Here is a 17,008-nt window from a genome sequence, read left to right as displayed (position 1 = left end):
AAAAACATGTAATTAAACCATCAAGAAATTAGATGTTTCTTAATAAAAAAAATCTCCATTCAGTAATATAAAATCAATTCTTGAGCTGCTCACTGTCGTATGAAGTAATATGTATTGCATGCAGGTACTTACATTGTGCTGAGCGTCCATCTCTGTCTGCTGCTCTGTGTATGTTTGTGTTTCCATCCTGCAACTTTACCTTCCTCTCTGCAGCTGATCTGTTTGTCTCTGACACCTAATTAGTTTGGTGTTTCTGCTGCACCTCCTCCACCTGAATTAGTCATCAGTGTGTTTGTGTCAGCTGAAGGACCACACATGAAAAAGAAAAAACAGACCTATCTCCTAAAAACTGCATTCGTATACAACAAATCCTCAGTGATGTCATGCAGAATCTATATCAAGATGGACCTTCTTCTCTGGTGATACAGTTCATTTATGAGAACATTTTGACATTAAAAAAATAGATTCTGAAAGGTAAACAGAGGTGCAAGAAAACAAAAATAAAGACCAAGTCAAGTCAAGTTCAAGTCCTTCTAGCACTGTGGGGACACTGAATTTACACAGAATTATGGGGACACACCACGATTCTGGGGATTAAAGAGTATGTCCCTTTAATTTTTTCGTGTGTACAAGAGTTTTAGGGTTATGGTTAGAATGAAATTTACATTACGCTCAGGGTAAGACACTGGGGAATGAATTTAAATTAAAAAAAAACATTGTTTAGCAAGTTACTTGCAAGTCTCAAGTCTTTGCAATGAAGTCCTGAATCAAGGCCAAGTCGTTAACTTTGTGTTTTGGGTCTTGAGCAAGTAATTATGGAAGTAGGAACAGCAGCTACATCAAGCTAATGTTTCTGCTGTCAACTATTAATGACAGATAGATAAAGTCCCCATAAGGACATTGCTGATTTTTACTGATTTTAAAAGACAGCGTTTGGCTACCAAATCTTGTATCCAAAGATCTTATTACCACCAGAGTTCATGTTTGGAAAGTTACCAATTTAACACTAGCTCTCAGCTAATATCGCCTTAAGCTAGCAAAAGAAGTCACTTCGTTGCTACGTAAAATGATAAATATCAAAATGTTAGAGTCAAATAAAGCATATGACAAAGATATGATGCAATTTTAAATATTTTATTAAACTACCTCACTGTTTATTAGCTTTTTTCACATAAAGCAGAGCAGTCAGGATTCAGTCACATAGAAAATATTCATTTTAACAGCTTCACACACAAACCATATCAATGTTAGTTTTTAACAAGTAACTTTAACACTTTGCTTCAGTCAGACCACTGTTGTTACTGCTGGAGTTTATAGCATTATTTTCTTAACCTGCTCTTTAATTAAATTCGGTGATTACTATCAGAGTTCACACAAGAAAAGCTTAACGTCCATAACTGTGATTTAATTTTCTCAGTCTTAAATTTAAATTAAATTTTGGGCTTCACATTTAGAAACATGGTGTTCAAAATTACAAGTTTAAACGCCAAAATGATGAGATCAAAATTCATGTTTTATCCAGAGAAATCTCATGAAGTTCTCAAAGTTTTCTTAGAGTTCAGAGATTAATCTCAGAATTCATTGTGTTTTTCACACAGATACAATCCTATTCCGTAATAATGAGATATACTGCTTCACAGAAAAAGTCTACAAATGTCAGCAAACTAGCAAATAACTAAAAATCAAGACTAACAAAACTTTCAATTTAATTAATTACATTAATATCAATTATAGTGAATAAAATTAGAGCTCCATTTACTGATTTTTGTACATAATTGTCAATATAGTGAATTTCAATGTGCTGCAAATTAATCTTTGATGTCTTGAATTATTAGAGGTAAACTTTGACCTAATCTTTTCATCAGTTCAGTCTCCATCGTGATGTTGCTCTGTTTGTCTATTGTCTCTACTAGTTTAACACTATCTAATGAAACAGGAAACACATGAGAATAAAATACAGTAAATTGAAGAACATAAAAGGAAATATTGTGTTATCTGATCTGAGCTGAACTTCCACTGAACAATTTTCAAAATGATGTAGTATAGTATATATCACAATAAAAAATGTATTTGCATCTTCAAAATACAACAGCAGAAGTGATGTTCTTCAGTAGCAGTCCGCTTCAGTTTCTCTGATTATCATCTTTGTGAGGACAAAGCAAATATTTCATATATTTACATTTAATATATTCAAATTTAATGTTTACTTTGTCTATGAGTCTGTGCAGTGTCTGTAGAAGTGGAAAATGTAGTCAGTGAAGAGCGCCCCCGAGAAGTGATGGTCAGTACTGCAGTCTGCTTGACCCTGGAGAAAGACATACACTTATATTAATATAGTAAATACTACAAAATAAAGGTTGTTGTGTGTCTGTAGATATAATCAGTAATGTTTCAGGTAAGAGTGGATGAGATAATGTTTCCAAATGCAGCTTAAAAACTCAGTAAACTCAGCTTTATTAGCTAACAAAATGACAGAGTTTGTTTGGCTTTAGCTCCATTGTTTCCAAAATGTGGATTAATACGGCGCTCAAAATAGTCCCCAACAAATGTGCTATTTCCCCCTGTTTGTTCAGTAAAAACTTGTGTCCAGATGTTTGTGGAAATTACTGAGCATTTAAAAAAAAATTAAAAAAATAAAAATTTGTGAACTGTTTTTAAAGATTTCCATCTTCGCTAGGAACCAATGGGCTTCGAGCTGAGAGCAACAAACATGGTGGTGAAGTCAGAGAGTGTTGAGTAAAATTCTCTTGGTTTTGATTTGAGAAAAATATAGAATATCACCAGACCTATCCTTAAGGACTTTTGTAAAAATCTCAGACTCAGTATCAATAATATCAATATCTACTTCAGTCATATGACAGCCTCCTATATAGAAGGAAAAGACAGGAGGAAAGAAAAATAGTTTTCAGCTTCTTACAGCCACTGTGGAGCGGAAGTGATATGAGCTGTGGTAAAGACGAGCCACGTGGAGAGGCCATTCATGTTCTCCCTGTAGAAACAGACAAAGAAACAAACCGATAAGGTCTCATGTCTAACTAAACATACAGTTTTCCACTTAAACTCTGGGATCTTGGCTAGATTTTAAAACAAAGTTCTGTGGGTTTGAACAATATTTGGCTGCACAGCCTGTTTGTTAAGGCTATTTAATTTACATTAAAATCTGTCAGATCAGACACATCCTTGTCAAACTCCCCTTTCCAAACCCATAATACATGGTAGGGCTGCAACTATATTATCTATTAATCCACAGATTCTTGTCTCAATTATTTGTTTGGCCTATAATACGTCGAAAAACATCCATCACACTTTCTTAAGGCCCAAGTGACGCTTTGTCCAAAACATAAAAATATTACATAAGAAAGAGAAAAGCAGCAAATCCCCACAAATGAGAAGTTGGAAATGGAAAATGTTTGGCACTTCTACTTAAAGACATTACATTTAAAGTGTTGTCAAAACTTTTCTATTTATCGACTGATTGTCCTTTTAACTTTACAAATAAAAATCAAGACTGAAACCATAGACATAAAGTTTTAGTGCTGAATTGTTTTTGCTCTCTGGGCAGCTCTGTCCTTTAGAAATATTTGTAAAATCAGAATACAATCTGCACTTTTACAGAAACTGGGACAGACAAAATAGTATTATGGAAAACAGAACAATCAAATTTGCCTTAAAAAAATATCCCTATTATATATGTGTTTTGTCTATGATGCTATTCATTGTATGTACAGTCTGTTAACATGTGGGTCACTGTGTGATTGGTGTCTGTGTCCTGGATTAGTGTGAGCGTGGCTGTGATTAGCATGTTGTCATCCTAATGTGAGGAAAACCCTGCCACACATCCATTATTAATGTTTCCCCACTCTTCCTGCATTATTAACTGTAATGGTAACTGGGTTAGTGGACTGGAACCTCAGTGACTCTCAAACCAACACAGACATATGGACAAACAAAGGTAGAACAGCTACAACAATGATATCAACTTAGGTTTTTGGGGATGTTTTCTAATGACTCCTGCAAAACCCAAGTTCCACCCAAATCCAGCAAAGACCCCAAATTTACCTCTTTTTATACTTCAAATTGATTAAGCATGTGCGTGTGTTTTCCATCATTTTATCAAGCATTAATGTTTAATTTGCTGTTATGAAATCACTGTCAAATTGGAGAATAAGTGGGATGGGAAATTATAAAGCTTTTTTAATGCTAAGTGTTGTCTATCCATGCTAATGACAAAAACAAAATATACAGTATCTATTTTAAATACTTGAGTAAGAGTATGTTTTTCTACAAAACTCTATCATTTAACAACAACATAAGCAAAATGTATATTTTTTTGTCCGACAAAAAAAAAGAAGCTCTGAATTAAATACAGGATAAAATTAATGAAGTTATTTGCTACAAACAAAAATCAGATATCAAAGATATGTGCATGGTTTTGCTTTATACAACCATGTCTAATTAATCAGAAACAGCAAAATGTGTATATACAGTGTCAGTTTACATTACTGGATTACATATTAAATAATCAATCAATCACTGGTCATGTTGATCTGTTTACCTGTGTGTTTAACGGGTATACGCTCCCTGTGACAGTGTTAACATCCAGCAGAGAGGAGCAGGCCGCTGACTCATCGAAGCTACACAGATGGACCACCAGCAGCTCCGTAGAGCTACACAGAAACAAAATACATGGAAACATTTTCATTTACTTTAATATTTTAAGTTTTAGTCTTTACTTAAAACACAATTGATTAGAATCAGTTCTGTTTTACCCAAACTGTTAGCTAGCTCAGGAGCCAGCAGACTCATGTTTACATGCTAACAGAAGTTTCAAAGAGCTATTAGCCAGTGTGCTAATCAGCTGCATTAGAGCTTAAGTGAGAAAAAAAATGGTTTTACTGTGTCTCAGTTACATATATTGTGTATTAATACTATAAACTACATGTTAACAGTGACTACAAGAAATTATAATGTACAGTATTTCAGAAAGTGTGATGAATATTGACGTTAGTTAGCACACCTTGTAAACAAGTGATTCTACTTAGCATTATAGACTCAAAACACAACTAGAAATTGTATGTATGAAGCAGCTGGAACATTTTACTGTTAGCTAGCTACTCTTACATTTAATATATATATATACATATATATATATATATATATATATAACTAAAATTAAAAGAAAAATGAAATAATCCAAGGTCGTAATGGTGATGTTAAATTGTTACATGTTAACCATGGCTCACCTGAAAGCCGATTTATATTGTTTTGCATACTTTTAGGTTTGAGTGGGGGTGTTTAGAGCAGATAATAGTTTGATTGGTCAGTCAACACTTACTTCATGAGCAGGGTAACTCTCATGTTGACTGGGACAAACTGGCTAATGGGAACTCTGTAGGCGTATCTACCAGGCCTGAAGGAGACACAACAAAATGATAAAAAAATGTTTTCAACCCATCGTATCATACTGATAATACAGTAATTATGGTGTAGTTTTTCTGTCTTTCTGTACTTACCCACATTCATCTCTTAGACAATATTTGCTGTCAATCAGCTGCTGGTTCTCTTTGATCCTGAAAGAATGGATGGTGGTGTTTGTCCCTGATAGAGAGGGAGACAGTGAATGATATGGATGTTCCAAAGTTTTCATTAAATTGTTAATTAATTAAAAGACACACTTACAGTCTTTGGCACTTTTCAGCTTGCGATAAAGTTTTTCTTTTCTATTTTCTGAGGAGGAAAAACACACCAAACATTAAGCCAGAAATTAGCAACACAAACTCATGTTATGTCATGTCATGCATAAATTTACTTAACTTAAAGTATTCAATAATGTGTTAACACCAATAAGCACGTGATTACCTGCAATATCAGGCTTTTCTGTTCCACCTGATTCAATGGCGGTGGCATTGAAGTCAGTGCTGCCCTTTGCTGGTGAAGGGCAGCAGTACACCCTGTCACAGTAAAACAGGTCACAGAAGTCAACCTCTGGGGGCCAGGGGCCGGGTGGGCTGGTTGGCCGGACTGGAAAAAAGATTGGGAACATGGAAAAATAATAGTTGTGAAGTAAAAGTTGGAATTTTATCAAATTTATGAGATTAATTTTAGCATTTAATTAATTCTAGTGATTCTTTTATTTTTCAGTACGACCAATATTTACGGGGTGAACAGAAGTTAGCATAAGTGAATGTGAATGAATGAATGAATGAATGAACTCATTCATTATCAGTAGCTATTTTTACTCAGAGGTTATCTAATATTACTTTGGACTCTGGATTTTCCTGGTTATCCATGTACACGGGATACTGAATAATCATTATTCAAATAATCATTATCATATTACCTGTGAGCATGAATGGAACAGCATTTCTTTACATCCTCTATGTCACTATGGCAGTGTAAAAACAAGTCAGTTTTGTGAGGCTGTACTTTACCTGTGCTGGTCCAAGCTGTGGACTGCATAGGAACCACGCTCCCATTACTGACAGACAGAAACACCAATCAGCACAACAACACACAGAACACTGAGGTCATGTAATTAAGTTGTTATCATAAAATTTGAACACGCACCAAGCTAGGAAATAGTTTGATAAAAAGTGTACATTTAAAATTCCAGAATGGAGCAATGATAATATTGTTACTATGTGGTTGCTAAGGAACCTACAGGGTTGGGTGTTACCAGATGGTTGCTAGGGTGTTGCAAGGTGGTTGCGAGGTGACTCTCAGTGGTTATAAAGGGAGCGTTGCTAGATAATTGCAACAAAACTGACTGCCAATGGTTACTAGGATTTTACTAGGTAGTGACTAGGATGTTACTAGATGGTTGTTAGGGGCCTAGTAGCTGAAGTGTTCCTCTACCAATAGTTATTAAGGGTATACTATTGGCACAATGTTACTAGGTGGTTACCAGATGACTACCATTGGTTACAGAAGGAATACGAATGGTAAGATGTTACTAGGTGGTTTTCAGGCAACTGACAGTGGTTGCTAAAATGTTACTAGGTGGAAAAAATAGGGTGTTGCTGAGTGGTTGCCAGGTGACTGTCTGTTGTTACTAGGAAGATACCATGTAGATGTTGTGTAACTGTGTGTTTCTTAACAAGAAACAGGTTTGTTTGTCTAATGGTTGAGTGGTGGCGAAGGTGTTTGTCAGGGGTTGCTAGGAGACTCTTAATGGTTGTAGGGGTGTTACTAGGTTTTCGCTTGGGGATGGTGGTTGCTAAGTGTAATTTGGTGATTGCTGGGCTTTTAGTATGTCTACATAAGTCCTGTGGCTTATTACAGTAAAAACGATGGTTGTTTACCTGTTGTCGGGAAAGCCATTCAAGTCTTCCTCCTTCAAATTTAGCAGGTACAGAACAGTGATAGAGATGATGCTGCAGACACACACACCATAATTGTTTTAAATTAATATTAATCAATGTTTCTCTCTCAATTTGACTTTTTAACTATTTAGTAAAATCAGTAAGTGGCATCAAGCTTCACCAGAAAGCCATGGTGGCCAGCAGGCTGTAGGCGCTGGCCTGGAAGACCCTATGCTGCAGACAGTGGCTGTATTTCTGACTGCAGCCCTCCTTCTGGACTTTCCCAGTCTTACAAGTGTCAGTACTCGGCATTGTCGACACACTGCTGTTTCTTCTGGGTTTCCTATTGGAGAAAACACATAGGACAAGAATTAAAGCTTTTATTTTGAAATCACTTATGGATCCAGTGATATTTTCTATTTGTTTTTTTACTAAAACTAAATTAATGCAGTTAATTCCTATGTGCTTTGTGAAGCGTTTTAACCAAAGATTTATCAGTGAGTAACTTTCAACACTTTTCAAACAGTCTGTGATCTTGAGCACAGTTCAGATCACAACGCCTTTCGACAAGCCACAGGTAAAACTACAGCTCAGCAGGTGACCATTTTGTGTTTTTTGTTTATAACTTTATCCTGTTTTTGTAGTGGAAACGATTTCTGGTCAATTAAAGCCGCTGCGCTTAGGTCACACACAGTAGCCTTCAAAACCTTGGTTGTCCTTGAACTGTGATTTGCATAACACAATAATTCCGCTATTATGCAATACACACACTCACACACACCCTCACACACACACACACACTCTCACACACATACGCACACACACACACACACACACACACACACACACTTTTCATCAGTACTTTTCCATGGCGCTGTATTCTGTGTGGTTGTAATGAGACATTTATGTTCGTTTATAGGTTTCTTTTGTTGGTTTTTAAATATGATGCCAACTCTGCTGCAATACTTAATTGTTATTTTGTCGACACCCGTAGATGTTATATCTATAATAGGGGTGGAAAATGAAAAGATAAGTACTCTGTGGATCGCAGGCTTCCCGTCAGGCTCTTCAGTTTAGCCAATCGGCGGTTCCAGACCTCCAGGTCTTGGATCCGAGTCTCCAGATTGTCGGTGAGCTTCGACAGCTGCTGCACCGCCCCAATGTTCTCCATGAAGATCTGCTCCTGGAGGAGGAAGAGGAAGCAGCCATCAGAGGGAATACAGATTCTAAACAAATTCCTTGATAACTTTAACCAGTAATAAAGATAAACACAACACAGTCCGGGGGCAAGAAGAAAGGAAGAGGACTACCTTGTCTACCATGAGGAAATTAGGAATCCTCTCTCCATCGGAACAGGTGACGTCTCCGACTTCCTTCACCGCTGACGGCAGCAGCTCCTTCACCTCCTGAGCTATTATACCTGAAATATCAACATTATTATTATAATACATTCAAACTAATCACAATTTACACATCATCACACTCACCTGTTGGGATAATAAATGACAGTTACCTGTCTGGTGGGTGTGGTCCATTCCCATGGTGGAGGCAAACTCTGGTTTATAATCGAACTCGACTATTCTCATCTGAGTGATTCTTTTCAGCTGCTGCTCAGAGTCAACCTGAAACAAAGAGATGAGAGAATTTCAGGTAATTAATTGGTAAATTAACTGATAAAGTGCAGAATCAGAAAACTGAATTTGACAAAGAATTTAAAATGAGTAAAATTCAATAATAAAAACTCATCATTTCCTCATAATTTAATTGTCTTACCTCCTGTACGTTTTCTTTGACACGGCAGTCGGATGGCTGCATGATGGCGCCCATCACCTTGGCGTTACCGCACACGACCAGCGCCTCATCAGGGGAATCTGTGTTGATGCCCACCCGACCCTGACAGACCACAGCGTCCTGCACCCCCCCACGCTGCCACAGGGGATCCCCATCTGTCTCAAACTGACCGGGGTTTGAAGCCTGGCGGAAGGAGATGACTATTAGACTCAAAGATCTATGTTTGAAATGAGGGTCGCTGACTTATTGATTTATAGTTGATTGGTTCATAATTGGTGTTGTTACCCTGACAATGATTCTTTCTGACACCAGAGCTGTCAGGAGAAAGGTGTCCTCTCCCACTGCAGCGTATAGACCGACCACCATCTGAAAATACCTGCATACACACACAGATACAGTTAGCATGTAGCCCCTCTCTGACCGGTTCATTCATTTATACGCTATTCATAAAGAATAACCCTTTCTCACATACCTCTGGTCAGGGTTGGGTTTGCCTTTCTTCCTCATATTATTGGCCGTCGTCTCGCTGAAGTGCAGCCGGCCGAGCGTTACCTTTGTGATCTTACCGCTGGGAAGGTTGACCCTGGATGTTCAGAAGTTATTGTTATTTTTCTTTTGTAAATTTACAAGCTTAATTTAAATGTACAAAGTTTGAGCCGGTACAGCTGGTTGCTGGTGCATGCAGGGACTCTTCATCTGTTACCTACCTGACAGGGTGGAAGGGCTTTTTACTGCGGTCGGGCTGGGACTGTTCGATGGTCACCTGGTGGCTTGGAGCTTCCAGCTGTAAGTATATAGGAGGAAACCAAAGGTACCGTGTGCAGTGCAAAAAGTAACTAACAATTTCCTCCTGCTTCTAGTGCCTATGAGAGGTTTGAGAGTCCTGTACTCACCTTGACCCCAAACACTTTTATTAGGAAGTGGTCCACCTGCTGTGACCCGCTGGGTGTCCTGACATATTGTGGCTCTGCAGCCATGCCAATGTGAATGGTGACCTGAAAATGGTTCTTCTTCTGGCAAACGAAAGCCTCGTCAGCTGTGGAATAGTTGAAGCCTTTATCTGTGTCGACGTGGTAGGCAGGAGGAGACCTGGAAACCAAAAACAACCATTCTTGGTGTCCAACACTTTTCATCCAGATATCTCAACAAGTACCGTCCAGATTTAAAATTTAAAACTACAGCTGGTTTCTTTACTCACAGTGTCTGGTAGCTGCTGTCGTACAAAGTGCTCCAGTGTCCCAGCCTATATTGTTCCCAGGTCAGAAGCTGGAAGGATCCCAAATTTAGTCCACCACCACCTACGCCATTCCCTGCACTGCCACCACAAGTCCCATCAGCATCACTGCAGGAAGCATCCATTCCTCCCGCTGGTTCCTCACACTCTGATCTCCTCCTCTTTTTACTTTGCGGGGAGCTGAAGCACGACAAGACAAAAGGATTCAGACCCAATAACTAATTACTGACTGAGTTGCTGTTCTGTGTATTTATGTGATTTAACCAAAGTTAAATCTGCACAAACTTTGTTAATGTGAAAGCTGTTTTTTACATCATTATGGCAGGTGTAGATATGATTCAAAGGCATGTCAGGAGCTGTGATAAATAAGATATAATTTCGGGACAAGAGAGATTATTCTGATTTCCTGGTGAAGAACTACACTACCCTGAGGGTCACCAATGACCCTTTGGTTGCATCTAATGTTTACTCCTATTTGTCATTATTGGACCTTTGCACTAACCTTGATACAGTGGACTTAAAATGAGTGGAGCATCTTGCTCATTCATCTGAAGATGGGTGGGTAGTCATTTCTGAAATAGCTCTACTCTGGATTCCACCTCAGCCACAAAGAGTGATCTCTGGTGCTATTTGTAATGCTTCATCCTCTTCTGCCCATATTGTGGTGTCCCACAAGGCTCAATCGTAGGTCCACTACTGTTTTCTGTTGTCATGCTTCCTCTTAAGGACATTAGTTTCAAATATAATATCAATTTACTTTTTTATGCTTATGATACCCTGTTGTATTTACCAATAGTACCTGGTGACAATTGAAGTCTTGTTCTGCTCATTAAGTGCCTAAATGAGATTACTGTGAGCGTTGGGTGGCCCACAGTTTCTTGCAGCTGATTACTGATTATGTTCAAGCCGAACAATATGCAAAATACATCTGTGAACTCTTGTCCAATTACGAACTGGACGGAAACTCGAGGTCCTCTGGGAAGGGTCTCCTGGCTATTTTTGGATCCAGGTTAGTAGTTAGAGTCAAGGACCAGAGTCCTTGCTATTAAAGTTCCCTTGCTTTGGAGGAGGATCTCAGACTGCTACATCAGTGTCAATGTATAAGTCCCTTCATATCATGTATTTCTTCAGACAGTTACAAAAATATGAAATGGTGAACTAGTAAAGTGACAATGTAAGAGTCTTGCTTACCAGGGGTGTAGCGTTGGGGCGGAGCCCAGCAAACAGGCCGAAGGAGGCGTAGTTAAATGGGGGCCCATGTCTGGGCCAGCACAGGGTGCAACGTAGCTGTTCGTGGGAGGTAAGGGCGGGGAGGGAGGTGTGGGTGGGGTGTAAACCTGTGAGCAGCTCTGTGGACTCAGGTAGTGTATGTGTTCAGGTGAGTGGTGCGTATGCTGGTGCAGGGGAGCAGGTGCAGCAGGTGGGATGGGCGGTGTCCCAGTCTTGATGTAAGTGTTAGTGAGGCCCAAACTGCGGAGCTGATTGTGGGTCAGCAAGTCAGAGTGGGTGTGGGTAGAGCCTCGATCCTTAAAGCTACAGGATGAAGAAGCAGCAGATTGTGTCGCGGGCTGGAAAACCTCCTGGGTGGTCTGCTGGTTGGACCAATATGGCGGCTCGTGATGGAAGTCTGTTAGTTAGAAAATATCATATAAGCAACAGACACACTTTATAAACAACTATTCACTGGGTGTATATGTCATTTATTTTTTATCAGCACCATTGACAAACTCGGTGGTTGAAGATGTGAACAGTACCTGGTATCCGTGCAGGTGAACAGGCCTCCGAGCTCGAGTCAGGAGGAGACTCAGGGAGCATGCTGGGAAAAAAAGAAAAGAAACAAACAAAAGATACGATGCACGGTCTGGTTAGCTGGACACGACTGGACATAAGACAGAGGTGTGAAATACATGGTTAGCCTAGTGTTCACACTGAATGTGATTAATCTCATTGATTACTTGCCATTTGATTTATTCTGATTAACCTTTGATATAATCATCACAAATTTATGTTTTTAGATTTCTGCCTTTTTTCTTGTGATTTTCTTAGTTTGAACCAGTTCCCTTCAGTAAAGACTGATTTGATTTGCTTTCTGTGCTCAGTAATTACAACCTTCGGTTAGCTGATAACCAATTAGGTCAATGCTGTTTTTATGCATGTTATATAACAGTATGTGTGTCAACGAATGAAGATAACAGGAAATTTTCCTCATTACTACTACTATTACTCTTTCTACCTCTCTTACTATTACTTTTATTGCTTCAATTGCTTTTAAAGCTGTAAAACATATTTAATTCAACTCCTGGTTCACCTACTATAACAATCTTTGTGTTGGATATATAAAATAATAATATAATATAAAATCAAATGTTAAAACAAGGATTTGTTTCCAGCAGAGTGAGCTGTTTAAGGTTGTTTCCATAATGTTTCATCTTCTAGTCTGTCTTACTGGATTTGATCAAATTGGATTCGACTGATCAATAACAATAAGGATACAATGCAGGAATTTATGGATTTTAAGGTTCAGGTTAGAATCAGGTTTAGGTTAAGGTCAGGGTAAGAATTGGAGTTAGGTGATGGTTGGGGTGTGTATGTGTGTGTGAATCTTACAAGCTGTTGGGATCCATGTCATTGCTGAGGTACTGCTCCAGGATGCTCGTATCCACAGCGACAGAGCTGTCCAACACACCGCTCACATCCTGACCTGCACATGCACATTTTAAATACTGTTTCTGAATCCGCCAAAATCCACAGGACTCAAATACAGAGGCTTCAGAAAGTATTCAGACTCCTTCACCAAGAAACTCCTCACCAACTCGGACATGTGAAATATGCTCTTGAACCTCCCCATGAACCACAAAACCTCCTCAAGTACCACTCATGTCATCCTTTAGGATCCGTGGAACTACCCGAAGGACCACTTCAGGGATGACATGAACTTTGAAACCACTTGAAGATCTTCCTAAACATCCTTAGGAACATCTTTAATAAACCCACAAAACTCTGCTAGTGCTTCTGCTGATGTATGCTTTTCAAAATAAAAGCAGATTAATGCACTTCTAGCATCTTTTCAAGCATATAAAGTATGTCCTCTGTGATCAGGCGCCAATTCTCTATGTGAATGTACAATATAATATAAAATGTGTAGGAACTGTTCACTGTAAGTGGTAATTCTCTCTCAGATTTTAAAGCTGTGACAAATCACACCATAAAAAGGTATAAACAAGAGTCTGTAGTATAAGATGATGATATGATGTTAAAGACCCTGACGACATGCAACAGCTCACCACTGAAGAACTGCTGCAGCGCCTCGTTCTCTCCCAGGACCTGGAGAGGCAGCCGGCTGACTCCAGGCTCCATGCTGCCCAGCAGGGGGCACTGAGGCTGGGGAGAGTGGAGGGATCAGGAGGGGCCCTGGCTGGAGCAGCTGCTGCAGGGCTGGAGACAGACACTGATGGAATGAACAACAACAGGAACAATTAATAAATTAATAAATACAGAGATGTTTTGAAGACTATTTAATTATAATATTGTTAAAATAACTTATACATAGAATAATTTAAATGAGTAAAACAGGTCTGTTTTCTTTATTTAAATTGTCCTACAGCTGACTGTAGGTGAAACGAGGAAAGAAAACAGGTTTATGATGCTGAATTAGCGTCAAATCTGATACTGATACAAAGTTCAAGGTCAAAACCACCGACTACACACAGGAAAGAAAGCTTAACTCAAAACCTCCTAGCCACACAAAGATATGTTATTTATTTGGGTCGTTTTAATTTCCTAGAAAGAAGTCATTTGGTTGTAATGGAGACACTGTTTACTTTCTATTAATTCCAGTTAACTTGCCTTTGTGCAGGTTGAAGGCAAACAAACAATTCAGTACTAAACAAATATAGAGAATAACATTTCCTACAGATGCATTTAAATGAATCTAGAAATCAACAACTGCTCACAGACTCTATGTGCTAATGCTCTATGTAATGTCTCAGAAATGTGTTTTTGTGTCCTGCAAACCTCCCTAGGAAGTCATTAAGAAACTACAGAGGCTTTAAAATTACATGTCACCTACATTTGAAAAAGAAATATTCTGAATTCATTCATTCGTGCTTGTGAATAACAAAAGCAGGCATGTTACATTTAATCTGAGTAATATAAAACCAGGGTCACATGATCTCTTGGGGAAACCAAATATGTCATAAGATAAAAAAATATAAAATCAAATAGACTCAAGACATCGTTCACCTCTGGCAGCATGTTTAGCCCACAAGTTGTTCTCCCCACCGTGTTTGTACGATTGGATTCAAACTGTTCGAAAAATCAGCACACATTAAATAAAAAGCAAACAAAAATGATGCCCTTTGCATTGACACTCCCTTTGCAAATTACTGAAATTCTGGAATTTATAACTATTGTGCAACAAGTTACTGTAGCCATTTCCACAGTGAACAGATGTTACTGGTCTTTTCACGGCAGACATTTTGACTTGTTCAGCCCTGGACTTATCGGCTAATCGGACTGGCCTACACCGCCAATGGCGCAAACAGAGACTGATGAGGCCGGTGAAACCTCTAAAACTTCACCGGTCACAGTGAAGGGTGAGTCCGACTATGGTGGAGAGACCTCAGAGAGTTTAAAGGCATGAAGACGGAGGCAGAGGTTGCCGCTCAACAGGTGGGTAACGTTCCCCAGAGCCAGGAAGTCAGTATTGTTTTGTCCTGTTTGCTCATGTTTGTGAAAACTAACCCCAACTGGTTAGTGAGCAAGCAAGTCGCATTTGTATGTACGATAATGTTAAATCACTGTTACGCTGTCTGTAGCTCGTCTGTATGTTAGCTTAGCAACAGCAGCTGTAGCAACAGTTGGCTATTTTCGTCATTTGCTCTGTATCACGGTATTTATCCGAACAACGTGTGAAGGCTTTTAAAGCCACAAAGACAAGTTAGCTAGCACAGTGGATTTATTCGGTTGGATGTATAATTTTAAAATGCTATGCTATATTACACTACCTTCCTCGTTAGCTTAGCAACAAACCTACGGTCCTCTCTTCTGTCACAAAAAACAAATTTAACAACGCGCTAGCTTTATAAGCCTGAAAAGTAAAATTAGACATTTTCAGTTGAATTAACTTGAAACTTACCCATTTAGATTAAGTTAAAGAAAAGATCAGTTTATTCCACCTCACTCCTGCATGTTGTTTAAAGTGCATAGGTGTCACTAATAACATTAATAATGAAACTGAAGCAGCTAAATGGAATTCAACCATCATTCATTTCAGTTTTTACACCTGTGCTTTTCCTCCAGAGACACGTCAACTCATAGAGGAACATCAGAGAAAAACACATTTAAATATTATTTTGAATTAAGTTTTGCTGTTTTTCTTCATTGTTTCTTGATAATCCACCTGTAAACACCTGAACTAAAACACGTCTGATGAAATAAACACTTTGTTTCTGACACTCAGGATCTGATTTGTGCAGAAACAGCAGCTCAGACCTGCTCAACACAAACAGCAGCAGGCATGTTTGTCCAAACTCACCTGTGCGTCTCTCCAAGATGGCCACCGGTCAGTCGATCAGCAGTGATTTATGTGATTTACACGAGCAGCTCGTCCTCAGGTATAATCCATCTGTGAGGGAGAGTCAGATTTTAGATCCCAACAGTTTCTCCGAATATGTCCGATTGTTCTTCTTCTTCGTTTTAAAGCTTCAAATGAGAGAATTATTTCCTTTTAGCTAAATCTTCTTCTTCTTCTTGTTTGTGGCGTCCGTGGATTGTCTCTGTCTGTCCCCTGGACTTTGAGCTTTGAACAGGAAAAGGCGAAAGACATTCACACACCTGACACAAGCATATAACACACCTGTGTGTGTGGGGTGAAGCCATAAACCAGGCTGTCATCATACTGGAAGTGCACACACACACACACACACACACACACACACACACACACTCTCATTTCTACAACACATCCCCCAGCCACTAAACCTGATCTTAACCTATCCCTAACTTTAAACAGCGGCACAGGAAACAACGCACAGACAGTGGGAGGAACAGATTCCACTGAATATCAGCAAATGTCACCTGAAACATGCTGTGTGCAGGACGGCCGGGAAAAAGTCAAAGTAGCTCAGATTTCCTACATCAAGAATATAAAAATCTCTGCTAGTAACAGAAACATAAACAATTGAATAAAGACTGCAGAGGTTGGATTCACCTCAAAAATACAGAATATAACTCTTGCACACAACTGCCTTTGATGAGTCAATCCAGCAGTTACTCCGTTTCATTTAAAGATAAATGAAATGATTCCCGAGGGTATAACAGCTCAATGAATGTAAATGTAATTACAGCTGCAACAAGACAGCACTCAGGTCATCTAATTTAGTCCTGAGGGGAAATTTGATTTAAATGTAATCATGTGTTTATTTTCTGTTTATCCACGGCCTAATCTTTTCCCTTTTTTCCTCTCACTGTGAAGCATGTCATGAAGTCCTCAGCCAGCAGGTGGCAGTACAGGCTTCAGTTCCGTTTCTTCATTGACTTGAATGGTAGAAACCTGTTGCTGCCAAATGCAGAATAATAAATTAAAATATAAGTAAAACGAGATAAATACATAAATATGCTAATCCAGTAAGAATTGGTTTTGTAAAAACAACAGTATTAAATAAAATAAAACTCCCACTTG

General features: G+C 38.8%; 1 protein-coding gene across 1 annotated transcript; it reads right to left on the bottom strand.

The window, feature by feature from the left end:
* Positions 1–2,212: 2,212 nt before the first annotated feature.
* myrfl (myelin regulatory factor-like) lies at positions 2,213–13,683 on the bottom strand. Its single transcript, XM_022749085.1, has 23 exons — positions 13,611–13,683; positions 12,934–13,027; positions 12,081–12,142; positions 11,518–11,953; positions 10,291–10,506; positions 9,986–10,181; positions 9,800–9,876; positions 9,565–9,675; positions 9,378–9,468; positions 9,075–9,275; positions 8,815–8,923; positions 8,612–8,721; positions 8,339–8,484; positions 7,483–7,644; positions 7,302–7,373; positions 6,432–6,478; positions 5,860–6,021; positions 5,680–5,727; positions 5,514–5,598; positions 5,336–5,410; positions 4,556–4,667; positions 2,918–2,989; positions 2,213–2,305 (listed from the first exon to the last, which is right to left on the bottom strand). The coding sequence occupies exons 1-23, from the start codon at positions 13,681–13,683 to the stop codon at positions 2,213–2,215; spliced, it is 2,850 nt and encodes a 949-aa protein (XP_022604806.1).
* Between the last annotated feature and the right edge of the window lie 3,325 nt (positions 13,684–17,008).

Source organism: Seriola dumerili, unplaced genomic scaffold, assembly GCF_002260705.1.
Source record: "Seriola dumerili isolate Sdu_G_001 unplaced genomic scaffold, Sdu_1.0 BDQW01000138.1, whole genome shotgun sequence".
Taxonomy (NCBI): domain Eukaryota; kingdom Metazoa; phylum Chordata; class Actinopteri; order Carangiformes; family Carangidae; genus Seriola; species Seriola dumerili.
The sequence above is the reverse complement of the archived record's forward strand: the minus strand, read 5'-3'. Positions and strand labels throughout refer to the sequence as shown.

What these genes read in the sequence shown, in the direction of transcription:
- myrfl (XM_022749085.1), bottom strand. Translation starts at nt 13,683, where the DNA reads ATGGAGCCTGGAGTCAGCCGGCTGCCTCTCCAGGTCCTGGGAGAGAAC. An exon ending in AAGCCCTTCCACCCTGTCAG is followed by an intron (nt 9,676 to 9,799) that starts GTAGGTAACAGA and finishes CTGAACATCCAG; the next exon opens with GGTCAACCTTCCCAGCGGTA. An exon ending in CACAGCTTGGACCAGCACAG is followed by an intron (nt 6,022 to 6,431) that starts GTAAAGTACAGC and finishes TCTTTTTTCCAG; the next exon opens with TCCGGCCAACCAGCCCACCC.